This window comes from Strongyloides ratti (assembly GCF_001040885.1).
Source record: "Strongyloides ratti genome assembly S_ratti_ED321, chromosome : 2".
NCBI lineage: Eukaryota > Metazoa > Nematoda > Chromadorea > Rhabditida > Strongyloididae > Strongyloides > Strongyloides ratti.
In genome coordinates, this window is record NC_037308.1 from 14502995 (window position 1) to 14520240 (window position 17246).

Consider the following 17246-nt stretch of genomic DNA (forward strand, 5'->3'; position numbering starts at 1 on the left):
CTGAATTTTCTTTTTTTTTGTTTTTAGAAGTTTCATTTTCTGATTTTTCTTTTTTTTTTTTGCTGGACTTCTTTGGTTTATCATTTTCACTACTATTTTCTCCGCTTTCTTCAGATTCATTTTTCTGTTGATTATTATCATTATCTAAAAATAAAATTTTTTATAGAAAATTTTAATAAGTATTATTACAGGGATCTTCATAATAATCATCGGTAACTGGCTCTAAAATAAAAAAAGTTATAGAAATTGGCATTAACCTTAATGAACAAATCATATGTTACCAGTAGTAATAGTCTTAGTTTTCTTCTTTGTTGTTGATTTTCCGTCTTTACTACTTTTTTTTTTATCTCTTTTAACAATTAATAAATTATCCTTAATATAGATGTTAGAAAACTAATATTTAAACTTGCATCCTTTTGATAAATATTACTTTCATCAATAAGTGAATTTTTTTGTAACTCATACTCATCAGAAATAGATAATAAATTATTTATAATAATTAAGATAATTAAATTTAAAATAATTTTTATCATTTAAATAATCGTATATATGCATATATTTTAAAAAAATAATTACAAAATGTTAACTAATATACTGATATAAAGCAAAGTTATTTGCTGATAAATATAAAGTATAATAACGTTTGCAATTCATTTTTAAATTTTAAATTCTAGCTTTTTTTTAACTTTGATGCTAAAATTTTATTTACTTTTTGAATCGACTTTGTAAATATAATGTTTTAAACGTTTTTTTTAAATTAATAAACTTTTTAAAAACTCTAATTTTATATCTAATATATATGTAAACATTTGTTAAGATAAATGAATTTAAAACAAAACTTATTTTTAACTGTTTTAGTCAATTTTGAGTTATATAAATGATTTTTTCAATAATCATTTAAAGGGCATGTACAATAAAATAATATATTTACACTATTTTAGTCAAAATGACAATATTTTCTTTTATTTTGATATATTTAATTATTTAAAAATAAATAAATTAATATGATATTGGTAAATCCAGAGATACATAACATTTTATAAAATTATATTAAAAAAAAAGTTTTTTTTTTGTAAAAATAAAAAAATATCAATCAATAATTTAGATAATATATATAAAAATATTTTTAATAAGTATAATTTAAATAAACATTCAAATAACTATAATTGCTAAAGATTATATCAATAAATTTTTACAAATTGTATATATACATATATTATTATAAGCATTTTAAATTTAGATATTAATTAATTTTTTTAAATATTTAAAATGATTCATTTTTATTAATATAAATAAAAAAGTTTACATTATGTAAAAAAAATTGAAGTAGAAAAAGAATGCAAACTTATTTTTTATAAAAAATTGGCTTTATTTATCTATGAAAATTTTTATAATCATCAAATAAAAAATAAAAAGCAGTATTAACAATAACATTCAAAAAATAAAGAAATATTATAAACTCATTTTTTATTTTGATAGAAATGTAAAATCATATTTTACATATAAAAAAAATGTTAACATATTTTGAAAAATTTATAAAAATAATTTTTACAATCTTAGTGTAGAAACAAAATTTTATTTATAATAAGTAAAAGTATTATTGTTTCCAATCTACATTTTATGATTAATATGATAAAGTGTTTATGTAAATTATTTTATTCCAAATTTAATGTAAATTTTATAATTATAATTTTGTCCTTAATTTTCATAAACAAAATAAAGTTAAACTTTACTTTATTGTTATTAATTTCATGAAAAATAAAATTAGTTGAAACTTTTTTTAAGAAAAAATTTTAAGATTAGATAAAATTAGTAAACAAATTACAACAAAATCTTAAACATTATATACGGTAAAAAATACAAAATTGATAATGATAATTTTTTTAATCATACAAAGATATTAATATTATTATACATAAATAGTCATAATTAATTTAGGCATTTTTAATTACAACAAAAATTGATAAATTTTTCACTTTAAAATATGACTACTTTTTACAAGAATTTTTTTTTTAATTATTTATAATTTTGTTTTAACTCCTCCTACTACAGAATAAAAATTTTATTGTTTCAATTTAATATTTTACAGTAATATTTACAACTTAATGCCTATTTATTAAATAAAAATAAAATGATGTTTCTAACATTTATATAAAAAAGAATTTATTTTAGAAAAATTATAAGGTTATTTAATTTTTAACTTGATAGGTCCATTTTATATTTAAAGTTTCTTTAATAAAAGCAAATACATCAACAGTTTCTTTGACTCTTTTAATGTACGTAGTAGCACCATTATGTCCTTGTCCATCAGAAACTTTAACTAAAATTGGATTTCTTTGATAACGAATACCTTTTTGAATGGTATAATACAATTCTGCAGCATATTTTAGTGAGTGTGATGCAACAACACGATCATCATTTAAACCAGTTGTTATTAATGTACTAGGCCATTGAATTGGTCTCTTAGGCATTTTCAAATTATTTAATGGAGAATAATTTAATAAATAATTAAAATCTTCTTCTTTTTCAGGATCTCCATATTCAGATTTCCAAGCAGCACCAAAAGTAAAGTTATGATATCTTATCATATCTAATACACCAACTCCTATAATAACAGTACCAAAAAGTTCTGGTCTTTGTTGTGAGACAACAGCTGTCAAAAGTCCACCATTAGAACTACCACTTATAGCTAATTTAGATGGATTGGTATATTTTTCATTTATTAAATATTCAGCAGCAGCAATAAAATCATCAAAACTGTTCTGTTTATTTAGATGTTTACCAGCATCATGCCATTTTTTTCCATATTCACCTCCTCCTCTTATACATGCAATAACATATATTCCATTCAAATGATTAACAAACATTAAATTTGATGAAGAGAAAGTTGGTAAGAAAGAAACACCAAAACCACCATATCCTTCAAGAAGTACTGGATTACGACCATTTAATTTTATACCTTTTTTATGAAATATAAACATTGGAATCATTGTACCATCTTTACTTTTATAATATTCTGTTTTCATAACAAAATTTTGTTTCTCAATACCATATAATGTTGTTTTAATAATTACTCTCATAGTAACTTTTCTTTTACCATGTTTCATTTCCATTAAATTTCCTGTATATATTATTTGTGGTATAACTTGATTGGAAACTTTGATGAAAAATCTACTATAGTAAGGAGAAGCAGATATAGAAACAACAGAACCAGAATCAAGATCTAACTTAGTAATCATTTTACCATTATTTTTATTATAAATATATACTCTATCTTTAAGATTTTCTGAATAATGAACAATTAAATATTTTTGACCACCTGCTTCAACATTTTTTATTTTTCTTTTTGGATCAGCTTCAATTAATGTTTTCCATTTTTTTATTCCTTTATGTGCATCTTTGATATTAACTTTTATAATTTTACCTGTTGGAGCATCTTTGGTGGTAAGAACAATAAGTTCATCACAATTAGTATTAATAATTGAATAGGTTCCATCAAAGTCAGTAAATAATGGTTTTAATTTTGGTTTTTTATGTATTTTTCCACGACGGAATTTTGATAAATTGAGATAATAAATCATATTTTCTCTGGAAGATCCTTTATAGTAATAAACAAATAAATATCTTTCATCATTTGAAACAGAACCTAAAATAATCATATTATCTATTTCTTTATAATCTGCAATTATTATATCATCCTCTTGACATCTACCCATTTTATGATATAATAATGCGTGATATACATTTTTTTCTTTTTGATTAGAAACTACTTGACCTTTTTTATTAACAAATGTTGAATAAAAAAATCCTTTTCCAGAATAAGCAAATTCCATATTTGTAAATTTAATATTTTTCAAACTATTTGTTAATGTTTCACCTTTATTTGTCATAAATCTAATTGTTCCCCAATCACTTCCATTAACACTAAGGAGAAGTGCTATATATTTACCATTTTTTGGTAATGAAATTGATTTCATAGATGTTTTTCCAGTTTTATCAAATTTATCTACATCAAAAACAACTTCTCCTCTATAATAATATTTATATTTTCTCAATAAAATTCTATAAAAAATAATTACATTAAAAAAAATTTTAAACTAACTTACGCATGATCTTTTTTTGGAGGTTTATATGTATAATAATAATATTCACCATGTTTTGAAAATAAGCTATGCTTTCCATAGTTATAATATTGAACAATTTTTCTTTTAATATAACTTCTAATTGATATTTGATTTAAATATTTATTTGATATTTTATTAAGATTTTTTACAAATTCTAATGTTTTTTTACCTTGTAAATTTTCTAAATATTCATAGTGATTCCATATTTTTTTTCCAAAAACAATTTTAGAACATGTATTACATCTTTCAATTATAGGATATGTTGTTACATTGATTCTTATAAGAGAATTATATCTATTACGAAAGTAAAGCTCATTTTTTTCACATTCGTTGAGAATTTTTGGTTGTGGTGTTGTTAAATTTGGACGTTTAGAACTGTTTTTGTTACGTTTTTCACTACTTTTTTTAGAATCTATAGCAGGTAAAAGTGCCACTAAGGCAAAAATATAATATAGAAACAGACTATAATGCATACTTTTAAAATAGAATCGTATATTTTAATCTATGCGTCTTTGTATTTCTCCAAAAATACAAAATAAAATGTTAATATACAAATGATAACTTTGCCATTTTATAGTATTTTACAAGTTGATTTGGTTAACTTTAACAAATAATATATTATATTACTATTATTTAATTACGTATTCATATGTTGAAATAAACTTTTTTTATAAAAATTTTTAATAATATTCATTTTATTAATTTACAATTATATATTTATTCAAAATAAAGTTGATTTTATTATACCTCATACTTATGATTTATGGTTAAATTTATTCAATTAACGTTAATAAAAATTATTGCTAATATATACAAGTACATTTTCACAACAATTTATAGAACAAAATTATTTTTATTATAATTATTTAAAATTTATATTTAAAAAAGGTTAAATAAATTAAAATATTTCATTTGTTTTGACATTTTATTTTTATGCTTATCAATTATTTAAAATAACTTTTTATTATCAAAAAATTTATTTTAAGAAATATGAGAAAAAGTTTTTAATATATAATTTTAATAAAATTACAATGAAAATTTTTAATAAAATATGATTTTTAAGATTAATTTTTAAAAAAATAAAATGTCAATATTTTTATTTTATTAAACTTTTTAACATTATATTCTTAATTTTAATAATATTTTTTTTAATATAAAATTAAATATACTTTATCATTATTTAAACATTTTTTTAAGACATAAAGAGGTTTTTTTTTAAGGTTTTAATGACCAATGTTTACTATTATTATTTTATAACGTTACAAATTTAAAATTTTGATAAAATAGCATAGGTAAAATTTTTAAAATTAAATCTATTTAAAAAATGTAAATTAAGATTATATTATCTTTATTTAATTATATAATAATAATAAAAACAGATATAAAAAAAAAAATAATTATATTAATAACTATTTAATTTTTTCTAAAAGTATTTCAATGTTTTTATTTTTTCTTAATTTTATAAAAACCAAAAAATTTTAAGAAACTTTGGAATCTAGATTATTACTTGAATGTATAGAAAAAAAATTTTTAATACAAATATTATATAGTAAAAAAATGAAATAAAAAATAATTATGTATTACATATTATTTACATTATTAATGTTTTATAAACACTTGAAAACAGCTGATATCTACTATTATCAGGAAAGTTATTTAAAATGTGTTGTATTTTATTAAAAGTTATTGTATATTATTAAATAAAATCTAACACCTTAAAATATTTTCTTTTATTAAAACATAATAATACACTTTTTAATTACAATTTTTCAAAAAATAGTCTTTTGACTAAAAATGTATTATTTTTTTTAAATAAAACTAACTTATTATTATTTATTAAAAAAAATTATGACACTTCCTACCTTTAAAAATTTACATTAACTAAACTTAAATACACTTGTTCTAATTTCTTTAAAAAAATATTTTGAAAATTTTTAAAAAAAATTTAAAAATTTGTTACTAACTTTTATGAAACTAATATCATATACATTATTAAAAATTTATAACCAATTACTTCTTACTTTTATCTAGTCTTTTGATATTTTATTGTATTCTAAAAAAAACATGAAAATAAATTAATTAATATCCATTAAAAATAAAGCAAACAAAATAAAAAAAATATATTAAACTAAATTTTTAATTTGCATTTTGAATAAATTAAATTTCCAACAACTAAATTATTATAATTCATGAATTAAAAAAAAATAATGAATGATATTCATGACTAAATTATAAATATTTATTATTTAATTAAATATTTGGTAGTTTTAATTTAAAAAAATGAATTAAAAAATATTTTTTTTTATTTATACAGTTAATAAAAAAAAGTTTTTTATACATTTTAATATTAATTATACAATAGAAATTTTATTAAATTTTTTGAAATAAGTATTACTAATAATAAGAAAGACAAACAAAATGATTAAAAGTATCATGAGATAAAAATTAATTTTTTATTTTAATGTTACAAACTAAAATAAAAAAATATATTTTAGTAAAGATTTTAAATAAATTTTTAGAACTATAGAATATAAAGACAAGATAATAGATTTAAAAAATGGCTTCAATAATAGCTTCAATTCCGGCAATTTGAATAGTATTATATGATAAATAAAATATCACGACTAAATGTGAAAATATGTATAATCATTCCTATTAACCCATATTTAGAAGTCAAAATATTTTTAAAATAATTACCATTAAACTCGATTCCTGCTACTAATTAACAAAAAGATGATCAAATAGAAAAAAAATATTACAATTATGGCAACTTTTTGTAATTTTTATATTTTTTCATTCAAAAATTTAATCATTAAAATATTAAATATTGTTGTTTTTTAATTTAAGTAATTAATATTGTAATTCTGGTAAAAATTTGTAAATTGTCTTGTTATAGACTCCAAATAAATTGATTCTTAAAAATAAACACTATGTTTGACAAAGTATTTATTTATTATAAATGATATTATAGAAATGAGTAAAAGTATATTTTATGAGTGAGGAAAAAAGTAAACTCTTTTTTTACATGATTTGATACACTAGACATCGATATCCAATAACAATATGAGAAAAGTCTAAATTAATTATATATCTTTAAGATATATATTTTTCACTATTATCAATTTTTTATTATTATATATAATTGTTTATAAATAATTGAGATTTATCTTTTTTTTATTATTAACTCACGATTTTTTTATATAAGTATTCAATATCTTTTATATAATATTTATTTAGTAATTGAAAGACCAACTTTCTTTTTTTATTATAATTATTAGTAAAAATAAAGTAATAAAATAATGTTTAAATTTAGATTTAAAAAAAAGTAGTTAGAATTTTTATAAAAATTAAATATAATTAAAATAACTATTATATAAAATGTTTAAATTATTACATATTTACTTATAAAAATATTGTTGATGTTGAACACCTAATAAATTGTAAATTGAATGAGGGGTATCATATAAATTTTTTCTTATTGATTCTTTTGTTGATTGAATACAATAACCTAGAGCTTTCATCTGTTTTAATCTTTTATCATCAAATTTTATTTTATCTTCTATTGTAATATCATTAATACTATTAGTTTTTAATTGTCCTACCAAACCACAAAATGATGTTTTACTACTTCTTTTTCTTATTTTTTTTCTTTTCTCAATTTCATGGCAAACTGTTGTGTCTTTTATAATAAAATCTGTTTTACTTATTATTTGATCAGTATTCCATCTTCTATAAGGATGAATACGAAGCATATTAACTAATAAATAATCAATATCATGATACTGTGTAAAATATAAAAATTTTGAAGATTGATTTTTAATTTTTACAACAGAAGAAGTAATTATTGGGTATCTTGTATGATATAAATATCCTCTATCAATTATTTCTTTCTTTTTTCCAATATGTGGTGAATGTGATTTAGCTCTCATAACATCAAATTTTTTTTTTATTTCATCTAAAACATCATTTTTATATGTACCATCAAATAAGAATGATCCTTTAATCATTACATATAAAATTAATCCTGCAGCCCAAATATCAGCTTGAAAAGGATTAAAAGGTTCTGATCTCAATATTTCTGGTCCCATATATTTTAATGTACCACACCCACTAACAATTTTTATTTTATGTCTATTACTATCATTTATAATTTCATCAATTTTTAAATCACCAAATGAAGCCATAGTTGTATCAGCATGTGTAAATTCTAAAGCCATTCCAAAATCAATAATTTTAACATGACCAATCTTTGAAACTATAACATTTTCAGGTTTTAAATCAAGATGTGCAATATTATGCGTGTGAAGATAATGAAGACCAAAAATAAATTGTGAATAAATATATTTTGTATCAATATAATTAAAAGGTCCATTTTTTAAAATTTCATCAAATAAATCTAATCCATCACATAACTCTGTTACAAATGTAAAATATTTCAAATCAGGACTTTCAATTACATGATAAAGTTTAACTAAAATAAATGATAAAATGTAACAAAAAAAAATAAAATAAAAATAATAGTTATATGAAATATGTTTAAAACATACCAATATGTTTATGATTCATTTTTTGTAAAATTGATTTTTCATTTTTTAACATTTTTAATTCTTTCTTATATTTCTCATGAAAGGGTATATTAGTATCACTAATATTTTTACCATTTTCAACTGCCATTTTTTTGATATCAACATGTTTTATAGCTACTAAAACGGATGTCAAAAGATGTTTGGCTTGATAAACTGTTGAAAAACCTCCATAAGCAATATGTTTTATAATTTGATAACCATTAATTTTGGGACATAAAGATTGTTCAATAATAAAAGTTTGATCAGTTTTTTTATCATCATGATCAAACATACAGGAATTACTTTTACATTTAATATTTATATTTGTTGGTAATGAAGATGTTTTTGTATGAATTGTTGATTTTAGTTCATTAGATAAACACATAAATGAACCAAATTTTGATATATCACTTTCATGAATATTTGTTGAACAATCTTTTTTATTATAAATATTATTACTTTCAAATAATTCTTCATTTAATTGATGGTTTTTATTTTTAAACCAAAATGTTGGTTTAATATAGCGAAAAAAACATTTTTTTTTATTATCTTCAGTAGAAATTTTTTTATTCAATTCTATAATTTTTTCATCGTTATTTTGATTATTAAAATTATTCCATATAAATAATGGTCTTCTATTATCATTCTTAATCATTGATGGAATAGAATAATGTTTAGATATATTAGTATGTAAAACAGAATATACTAGTTTATGAACTGAAGAAAACTTAGAATGAATTAACGATGTTCTATCAACTATATGATTGTTATTTTGTCTTCTTCTCTCTTCTGTCTCATTTGGAGAAATGGTATAAAGGTGTCCGCCACCCTTTACAATCATACTGGTATTACCATCAAATTTATCTTCTATAAAAATTTTTTATACCAAAATATAATTTGAATTGCCTTTTTTAATATAATATCTTTTTATTTTATTGAATAATATATGACTTAATAAAAATGATATTTATATTATTTTTATAACCTCTTAATAAAATTTAAATTTATAAGAACTTGATAATTAAAATGTTTAGATGATAGATCATATTATATAAACATCTATAAAAAAAAAAATTTCTATTAAATAACATTCTTTGAAATATATTTTTAAATAGTAAGAATTTGTCATGTGAAATTAAAAGCACGTATATTTTATTTTAAGAAATAAAAGAGAAAAAAAAAAGATGATTTGTCACATATCACATGAAAATGCATGTAGTATATTTTTATATACAAATTCTAATTATTTTGTACTTGACAAGAAGTTAAAATTATATAAAGAAGAATACAAACAAAATTAAAAATTATTTATAAAATTTATCATAATAAAGATAAAAAATAAAATCATTAAATAAAAAAAATTTTGTTAATTACAACCATAAAAATATATCATTTTAAAAAAAATAACCAAAATATATAATATTATACGATTAATTTACGATTTGACTTTTAGCAAAAAAAATATATTGACGATAGAAGGAAATACTCCATTAAAGCATGTATATATTTCTATCAAAGATACACTTATTAATAATTATTAAGAAAAATTAAAAGGAAAATCGAAAACAGATTTGCAATAAAATAGTATGTCTCATTTTTTTTTTGTTCATATAATATATAGGTCAAAAAACATTTAATAGAAAATTTTAAATATAATAAATAATTTGAAAAAAATATTATTATTTTTTTTTTGTAATAATTTTTTTCCCATTAATTAATAGATAAAATGAAAAAAATTTATTTTAACTATACTATACTACTAGTATTATTTTGTTGGATAACAAAAAGTTATGGAAATATAAATGTATCATTAAATGAAAAAAATAATAAAAAACCAAATAATGAAATAAAAAATGGTAAAGAAAGTTTGAAGTATCATGATAACCATGTTGTTTATAAGGACATATTTAGTGTTGTTGAAGATGTATTTAGTACAAATAAAACAGAAACAGAAAGTAAAGATGAAAAAATATTTAAAGATATTATTTTTTCTGTTTCTATGAAGGAAACTATTCAAATATATAATCAGATAAAAGAAAAATTTAAACCTTTAAATGTATCATCAAAAGGAAAAAAAATAATAAAGAAAGGAAAAAAATCTAATGGTATTTTTAACTTAACTTCTTCCTTTATTCCTTCTAATATAACAAAAAATAATACCCCTATTTCAACTGTTATGATGACAACAAAAAAGATAAATTTTAAATACACTTTGAATACTTTATCATCAGAAATAAATAATAAAAATTATTCAGTTATATCTAAAAATAATATATCTAATTGTTTTACAACATCATTCAAAACGACAACATGTATGAATTTATTTTCATTACCAAATAATAATAATTATTTACTACAAAAATATAAATTACATACATGTAGTATTGGAAAAAATTTTAGTGCTTATATAACAGCAATATTTTGCTATCTATTAAATCAAAGAAAATTTAAAATAATCTTTGGACATCTTGAAAATGGTATATGGAGTTCATTTCCATGTCATAATGTAAACGGACCATTTCTTACAAAAGATGTTATAAAAGATTTTACAAATAAAAATGAAATGGAATTTTGGGATAGGTGGAAACATATTGTAATTATTAGAAACCCAATTGATAGATTTTTAAGTGCATTTACACATTTGTGTGTCAAAAAAAATAATAAATATAGAAAAAAAGATTGTTTTAATTGTAATAGTAATATGAAATGTTTCTTAGAAAGATTATATAAAGATATTTTAAAAGTTAAAAAAAAGAAAAAAATAATTAATGAAAGAATTAAAAATCATTTTTATCCACAGACAGTGTAAGTCTTATGATCATTATTTATTATAAAATTCATATTATTGATTAAACAAAATTCTTTCAGATTATGTGATTATATTGGAAGGCATCAATTTATAAAATATATTAATTTTAGTACAACAAAAGAAATATTTTATAGTAATTTAATAAATGAAATGGAAAATACTAATATTCCAGACAATGATATATTTTTTATTGAAAAAGAAATTAGAGAAAAAGTTTTAAAACATACTACAACTGGAACAAAATTAAGAAATGTTCAACAATTGGTACTATTTAATAATTTGTATTTATTAGATTTAGCAACAAAAATATATTATCAGGATTTTATAGCATTTAATTATTCTTTACCAAAAATAAGTTAAATATTCAACTATATAACAAAATTTTTTTTAAACATCAAAAAGCATTTGTTTTATCAAAAAATTAACTATTATAACGATAAAAAATATAGCCAAATTTTTTTTTTATTTAAAGTTTTATAAAAAAAAAGAAAAAGTACACACAATAATGTAATAATTTTTTATTATTTTTTAAAATTATTTTGCCCATGATTAAAAGTATTGCTATTGACATTTTTATTTATTTATTAATATGTTTATAATAACTTATCTCTTTTAGTGTAAACTGATAAAAAAATATGTTATATTTTTCAAATAAATAAAAAAATTTATATATTGAAATTTTTGAGAATGGCAAAAAATTTATAATATCTAATTATTTTTATAAATTTTATTTTTTTAGTGTACACTAATTTTTATATAATACAAATTAAATAAATAAAAAAAATTAAACACTATTATAAATATATTTTTTTGATTAATAGTATAATTAATCGTCATTTTTATCATAATGCAAATAAAACATTTTTTTATAATTTGAAATTAAAAAAATATTACTTATCTGATAGCAATTGTAAAATGATAAATTTCTTAAATAATAATCAAACAACAGAAATTAAACATTTAGATGTTATAACCTATAAAAATTAAAGCAAAAATTAAAAATATTTTTTGAAAAAATACGATTTTTATGGTAAAAATATTAAAATAAAACATTTTTTATAAATTAAACTTTGATGATTAGTTTATTAAGCCTAATTTATCTTCATCAAATGTTTTGAACTCAAGGCATGATAAAAAATGTTACTTAAAAATATCAAGTTCAAAATTCAAAACTTAGGTTAATAAACATCTAGAATTATTTTACAATATGTGCCAAACTTTTTAGAGCTTTAAAAATATAGATCACGTAGAATGTTTTTTAAAAATGTATATTGCTTTCGACCTTTCAGTATCTTTGTTAACACTTATTACATTGCCATGAAACTATCTTCATTCAATTTCTCTTAAAAAGTTGGTCTAGAATATTTTGTTTCTGTAAAAACATCTCCAAAATTTGCCGAGAATTGCAATTGATCTAAATATCCCAAACTTGACTTTCAACATTAGTACTAAAAAACAACTTTTTTTCGAATTTCGAAATAAAAGTATACTCATTTGATAGCCCTTAAAAAATCATGAATTTTAAATATAATCAAGGCTATATCAAATGTAAAACTTGTGGAGTTGTGATGAGTCAAAGTTTGGGGCGAAAGCGGGGAATATTTTTTGAAAAAACCTGACTTTCGTGATTAAATTGAAAATAATAAAATTAAAATGACTATTTTAGATCAGATTTTTGTGAGAAATCGTTTAAACGTAGTCTCATCTCCGTATCTTTTCTTGTTCCCAAGATATAAGGCAAAATGTATCTTGAAAAAGTTTGAAGTACGAAACTCATAACTCAAGTAAATGAGCTCCTAGAAGCATGAAACTAAATGCGCTGGTCTTCTTGAAACATTTGAACTATAGTCTACGTTGAAGATATTTTCTAAATGTTAACCGTTCTTGAGATACATTATCTGGCATTTTTGCGCGCCTAATTAATTGTCATCATTTTTTATATCTTAATAACTATTTGAGATATAAAAATGGTTTGAACGTAGACCCCTAATGAAAACTGATTAGTAGTTGATTCCAGAAATTCGTTTGTTTATATCTTAATTTTGAAGCGAGTTATAGCATAAGGCGGAAATTTTTTCTAAATATTCATTGTTTCCGACTTTTCAACAACTCAGCTAAAACTTGTCAGATTATCATAAAACTAGTTTCATTAGATTCCCCATGAAAATTTGGTCTAGAAAAAACTGTTTGTATATAAATAAATTCAAAATTTACTAAAATTCATAATTGGTCCATGTATCTCGAACTTGACCTTCAGCATGGGTACTAAAAAAAACTTTTTTTTGGAATTTGAAAATGGAATTAGACTCATATGATAGCCCTTGAAAAATAATAAATTTTAAATATAATCAAGGCTATATCAGAAGCAAAATTTGAGAAGTTGTAGGGAATCAAAGTTGGAGGCGAAAGCGGGGAATATTTTTTGAAAAAAACCGACTTCTGTGATATAATTGAAAATTATAAAATTAAAATGACTATTCTAGATCAGATTTTTGCTAGAAGTCGATTAAACTTAGCCTCATCTTTGTATCTTTTCTTGATCTCAAGATATGAGGCAAAATGTATCTTGAAAAAGTTTCAAGACTGAGACTCATAACTCAAGTATATAAGCACCTAGAAGCATGAGACTTGATGCGCTGGTCTTCTTGAAACATTTGAGCTATAGTCTACGTTGAAAATATTTTCTAAATTTCAACCGTTTTTGAGATACAATCTCTGATATTTTTGCGCGCCTAATTAATTGTCATCATTTTTTATATCTTAATAACTATTAGAGATATAAAAATGGTTTGAACGTAGACCCCTAATGAAAACTGATTAGTAGCTGATTCCAGAAATTCGTTTGTTCATATCTTAATTTTGAAGCGAGTTATAGCAAAAGGCGGAAATTTTTTCTAAATATTCATTGTTCCTGACTTTTTATATCTCAGTCGAAATTTAATATAAGATAATAGAATTACAAGGGAAGGAATTTATCTTTTTTAATGGTTCAAAAAACAAATTATTAGTGTTTTTATCTGTATTTTTTTTTTAATCTTTCATATTTTGGTGTAAAACTTTTTCTGCACTTCAAACATAATTTGACTATTATAAAATTTTTCTCTATTTGTCTTATACTACAAATAATTATTTTAAGTACATGAAATAAAACAGTAAAGTATAAATTTAAAAATATATATTTAATTTAAAGTTATAAACATAAACTAAAATTAAACTTTTTCATTTATAATATGACTTAGTTTTTCTTACCATTTAATTTTTTTTAGTAAAATTAAAGTAATATATTTAGAAGTTGTTACTTTTTAAGGTATAATTTTTTTTAAGATTACTAGCTTTTTTTAGAGATTAAATTTAGATAGATTTTTTTTGACATAGAAACAAAAACTATTTTAAGTATAAATTTGTAATATTTTATTATTATATTCTAATTTTTTTTTTCAAGAAACAATATTTAAATAATTTTTAAATTTTTACACCATATTTCATCATCAAATTTTGTAGAATTTATTCAAAGTTTTTTTAATAAAACAAAATATTTATAGAAAATTGCTAAGTTGAGATATTATTTTGTTTTATCATTCATCTAATGAAGGAAAGAAATTTAAAAAAACTAAATATTTTTTTTGTATAAAAACAAATGTTATTCTAAATAAAATGTATTTTAGCTTAACAACGACTTTAATATGTCACCAATATATTAGCGATTGTTACATATTATTTCATTAATCTTGTAGAAAATATTCGTAATTATGTTGTTTACTCCAACTTTAAGTTGTATAAAAAATAGTATTAACAACATTGTTAAAAAATTTAGTAAAATAGCTTGCAAAAAATATATAAAATATTTTACAGCAATGTAAAAAATACGTGATATAATTACTACAAATGAGTAGTAAAATTCTCACTTTATTCAATTATCATTGTGTCATTATTTAAAAAAAAATTAGTTTAAAAATTTCTAGTTGTAAAGTTTTTTATTCATCATCAATTATACTTAAAAACATTTTAGTATCTATTGCTGTATTTGTAACAAAAATGTTTGCACATAATAAAATAAGAGCATATTAGGAAGATTAATCTTACATATTAATTACGTAATTAATAGGCAATTTGTAACTTTTTAATTAATAATATTTTTTCATTATCTTCGTTATACTACGGAACGTCTATTTTATATTGCTTCTTTTTTTCATTTATATTTATTATATTTAGTATTTTACAATTGGTAGAAAATTTTAGTACAAATTTACATTGAAAAATATTTTTTTAGTTAAAATAAAAATTTAATAACATGTGTATTTCTTTTTAAGTTTCACCTGATTCAACCGACAAGCTGAACATTGGTTTAATCGCATAACCAGGTCGTTGTAAAATGAATAAATAAAATATGTTATATTATTCTTAAGACCATTATTATAGTATCAATTATATTGTTTATAAACAAAAAATTAAACTATAATAAATGGAAATTTTTGTTTCAGCTTTTTCGCATCCCTTTTTTTCAACAATAAAAATTTACTATGATATTTACTGTCTTTTATTTTTACCAATTTTATTTAAAAAAATCATTGTAAACTTTTAAACATATTAAAATTTTCTTACAAAATTTTTTTCACATTAATTTTAAATAATTTTTTTTAAAATTAAATTTTTATCTGATCAACGATAGTTTTTAATATATTTTTGTTTAATCTATCATTATTAATCTTCGTAACATAATTTTCATTTTTCGTTGCCATTAATTATATAATATTTATTTTCTACTATTATTCATGTAAAATTATATTACGCATATAAATTTTATCAAAACCATTTTTAAATTTTTATGCAACAATATTGTGTTGCGTATTTTGTCATAAAATTCTTTTCAAAACACATTTTTGTTTCATTTACTCTTCTTTTAATACCCATCATTTTACACAAAAATGCTATTTTTTTTTTGGTAACTAAATACTGTTGTATAAAAGTGCACTTTTTTAATAACATTTTATTTTTCTATTCATATTAATAGAAGTCTATTATACAGATGGATTTTTGAATTTTATTTGCATTCCTTTCATTATTTTTTTTAAAGTTATTGTTTAAGCTTGTAGTGTTATTTTACTATTGGTTTTCCAATAATTTTATAAAAAAATTAGATGCTATTTTTTATTTATGAAATTTTATAGTTATATCTGTAGATAATCTATATTTATTTTTTACTTTTATGCACTATCATTACAAATTTAATTAGATTTTGAATGAATTTTTAAAGGTTAATTTCCCCGTTTTATTTTTGTCTTGAAATTTCCTTTTTTATAAGTAAGAATATAAAGTGTTTTTTATTTGTAAATAGAAATATTAATTTTTGTCTTAAAATTATATTATTAATTACACATTCAATTTTCTGAAAGAAAACTTTTTTGTGTAGAATATTGAATAACCATGCTTCAAATATTAAATTATATTTAATGTTAAGTAGAATATAATCTACTAAAATTTTTTAAATAAAGTTTTCATCAAAAATACACTTTTTAAATTTCCGTACTCTTACAACGATAAAAAGGTAACACTTTAAAAAAACTTCTCTTTTTGAGAAATATTGTATTGGGAAAGTATTTATATGTTGTAATTACGCAATTACTTTGTTGTAGCGAAAAATATTTATTTTCATTATCATTTTCATTATGATTTTTTTTCTATTACTAATTTAATTGATAAATCCTAAATAATATTAATAATTTTAGTGGCTAAGTTGAAGGTCTTAGA

The 17246-nt window shown here is 19.5% G+C and overlaps 4 protein-coding genes across 4 annotated transcripts in view; 1 reads left to right on the forward strand and 3 right to left on the reverse strand.

Annotated features, from left to right (window-relative positions):
* SRAE_2000461400 (Hypothetical protein) overlaps positions 1-533 on the reverse strand; it is a gene marked incomplete at both ends in the record, with an annotated part of 5040 nt that extends 4507 nt beyond the window's left edge. Inside the window, 4 exons of the mRNA XM_024643504.1 lie at positions 94-144; positions 190-222; positions 282-372; positions 411-533. Coding sequence (XP_024509167.1) covers positions 94-144; positions 190-222; positions 282-372; positions 411-533 — 298 coding nt within the window. The remainder of the gene's footprint in view (positions 1-93; positions 145-189; positions 223-281; positions 373-410) is intronic.
* A 1656-nt stretch (positions 534-2189) lies between these two features.
* On the reverse strand, positions 2190-4597 carry SRAE_2000461510 (Prolyl endopeptidase; the record flags this gene model as incomplete). The annotated part of the gene is made up of 2 exons (XM_024643505.1): positions 2190-4062; positions 4107-4597. The coding sequence occupies 2 exons, from the start codon at positions 4595-4597 to the stop codon at positions 2190-2192; spliced, it is 2364 nt and encodes a 787-aa protein (XP_024509168.1).
* A 2925-nt stretch (positions 4598-7522) lies between these two features.
* Positions 7523-9530, reverse strand: SRAE_2000461600 (Maternal embryonic leucine zipper kinase; the record flags this gene model as incomplete). The annotated part of the gene is made up of 2 exons (XM_024643506.1): positions 7523-8595; positions 8672-9530. The coding sequence occupies 2 exons, from the start codon at positions 9528-9530 to the stop codon at positions 7523-7525; spliced, it is 1932 nt and encodes a 643-aa protein (XP_024509169.1).
* Positions 9531-10415: 885 nt separating this feature from the next.
* SRAE_2000461700 (Sulfotransferase family-containing protein) lies at positions 10416-11858 on the forward strand (the record flags this gene model as incomplete). Its single annotated transcript, XM_024643508.1, has 2 exons — positions 10416-11494; positions 11558-11858. The coding sequence occupies 2 exons, from the start codon at positions 10416-10418 to the stop codon at positions 11856-11858; spliced, it is 1380 nt and encodes a 459-aa protein (XP_024509170.1).
* Between the last annotated feature and the right edge of the window lie 5388 nt (positions 11859-17246).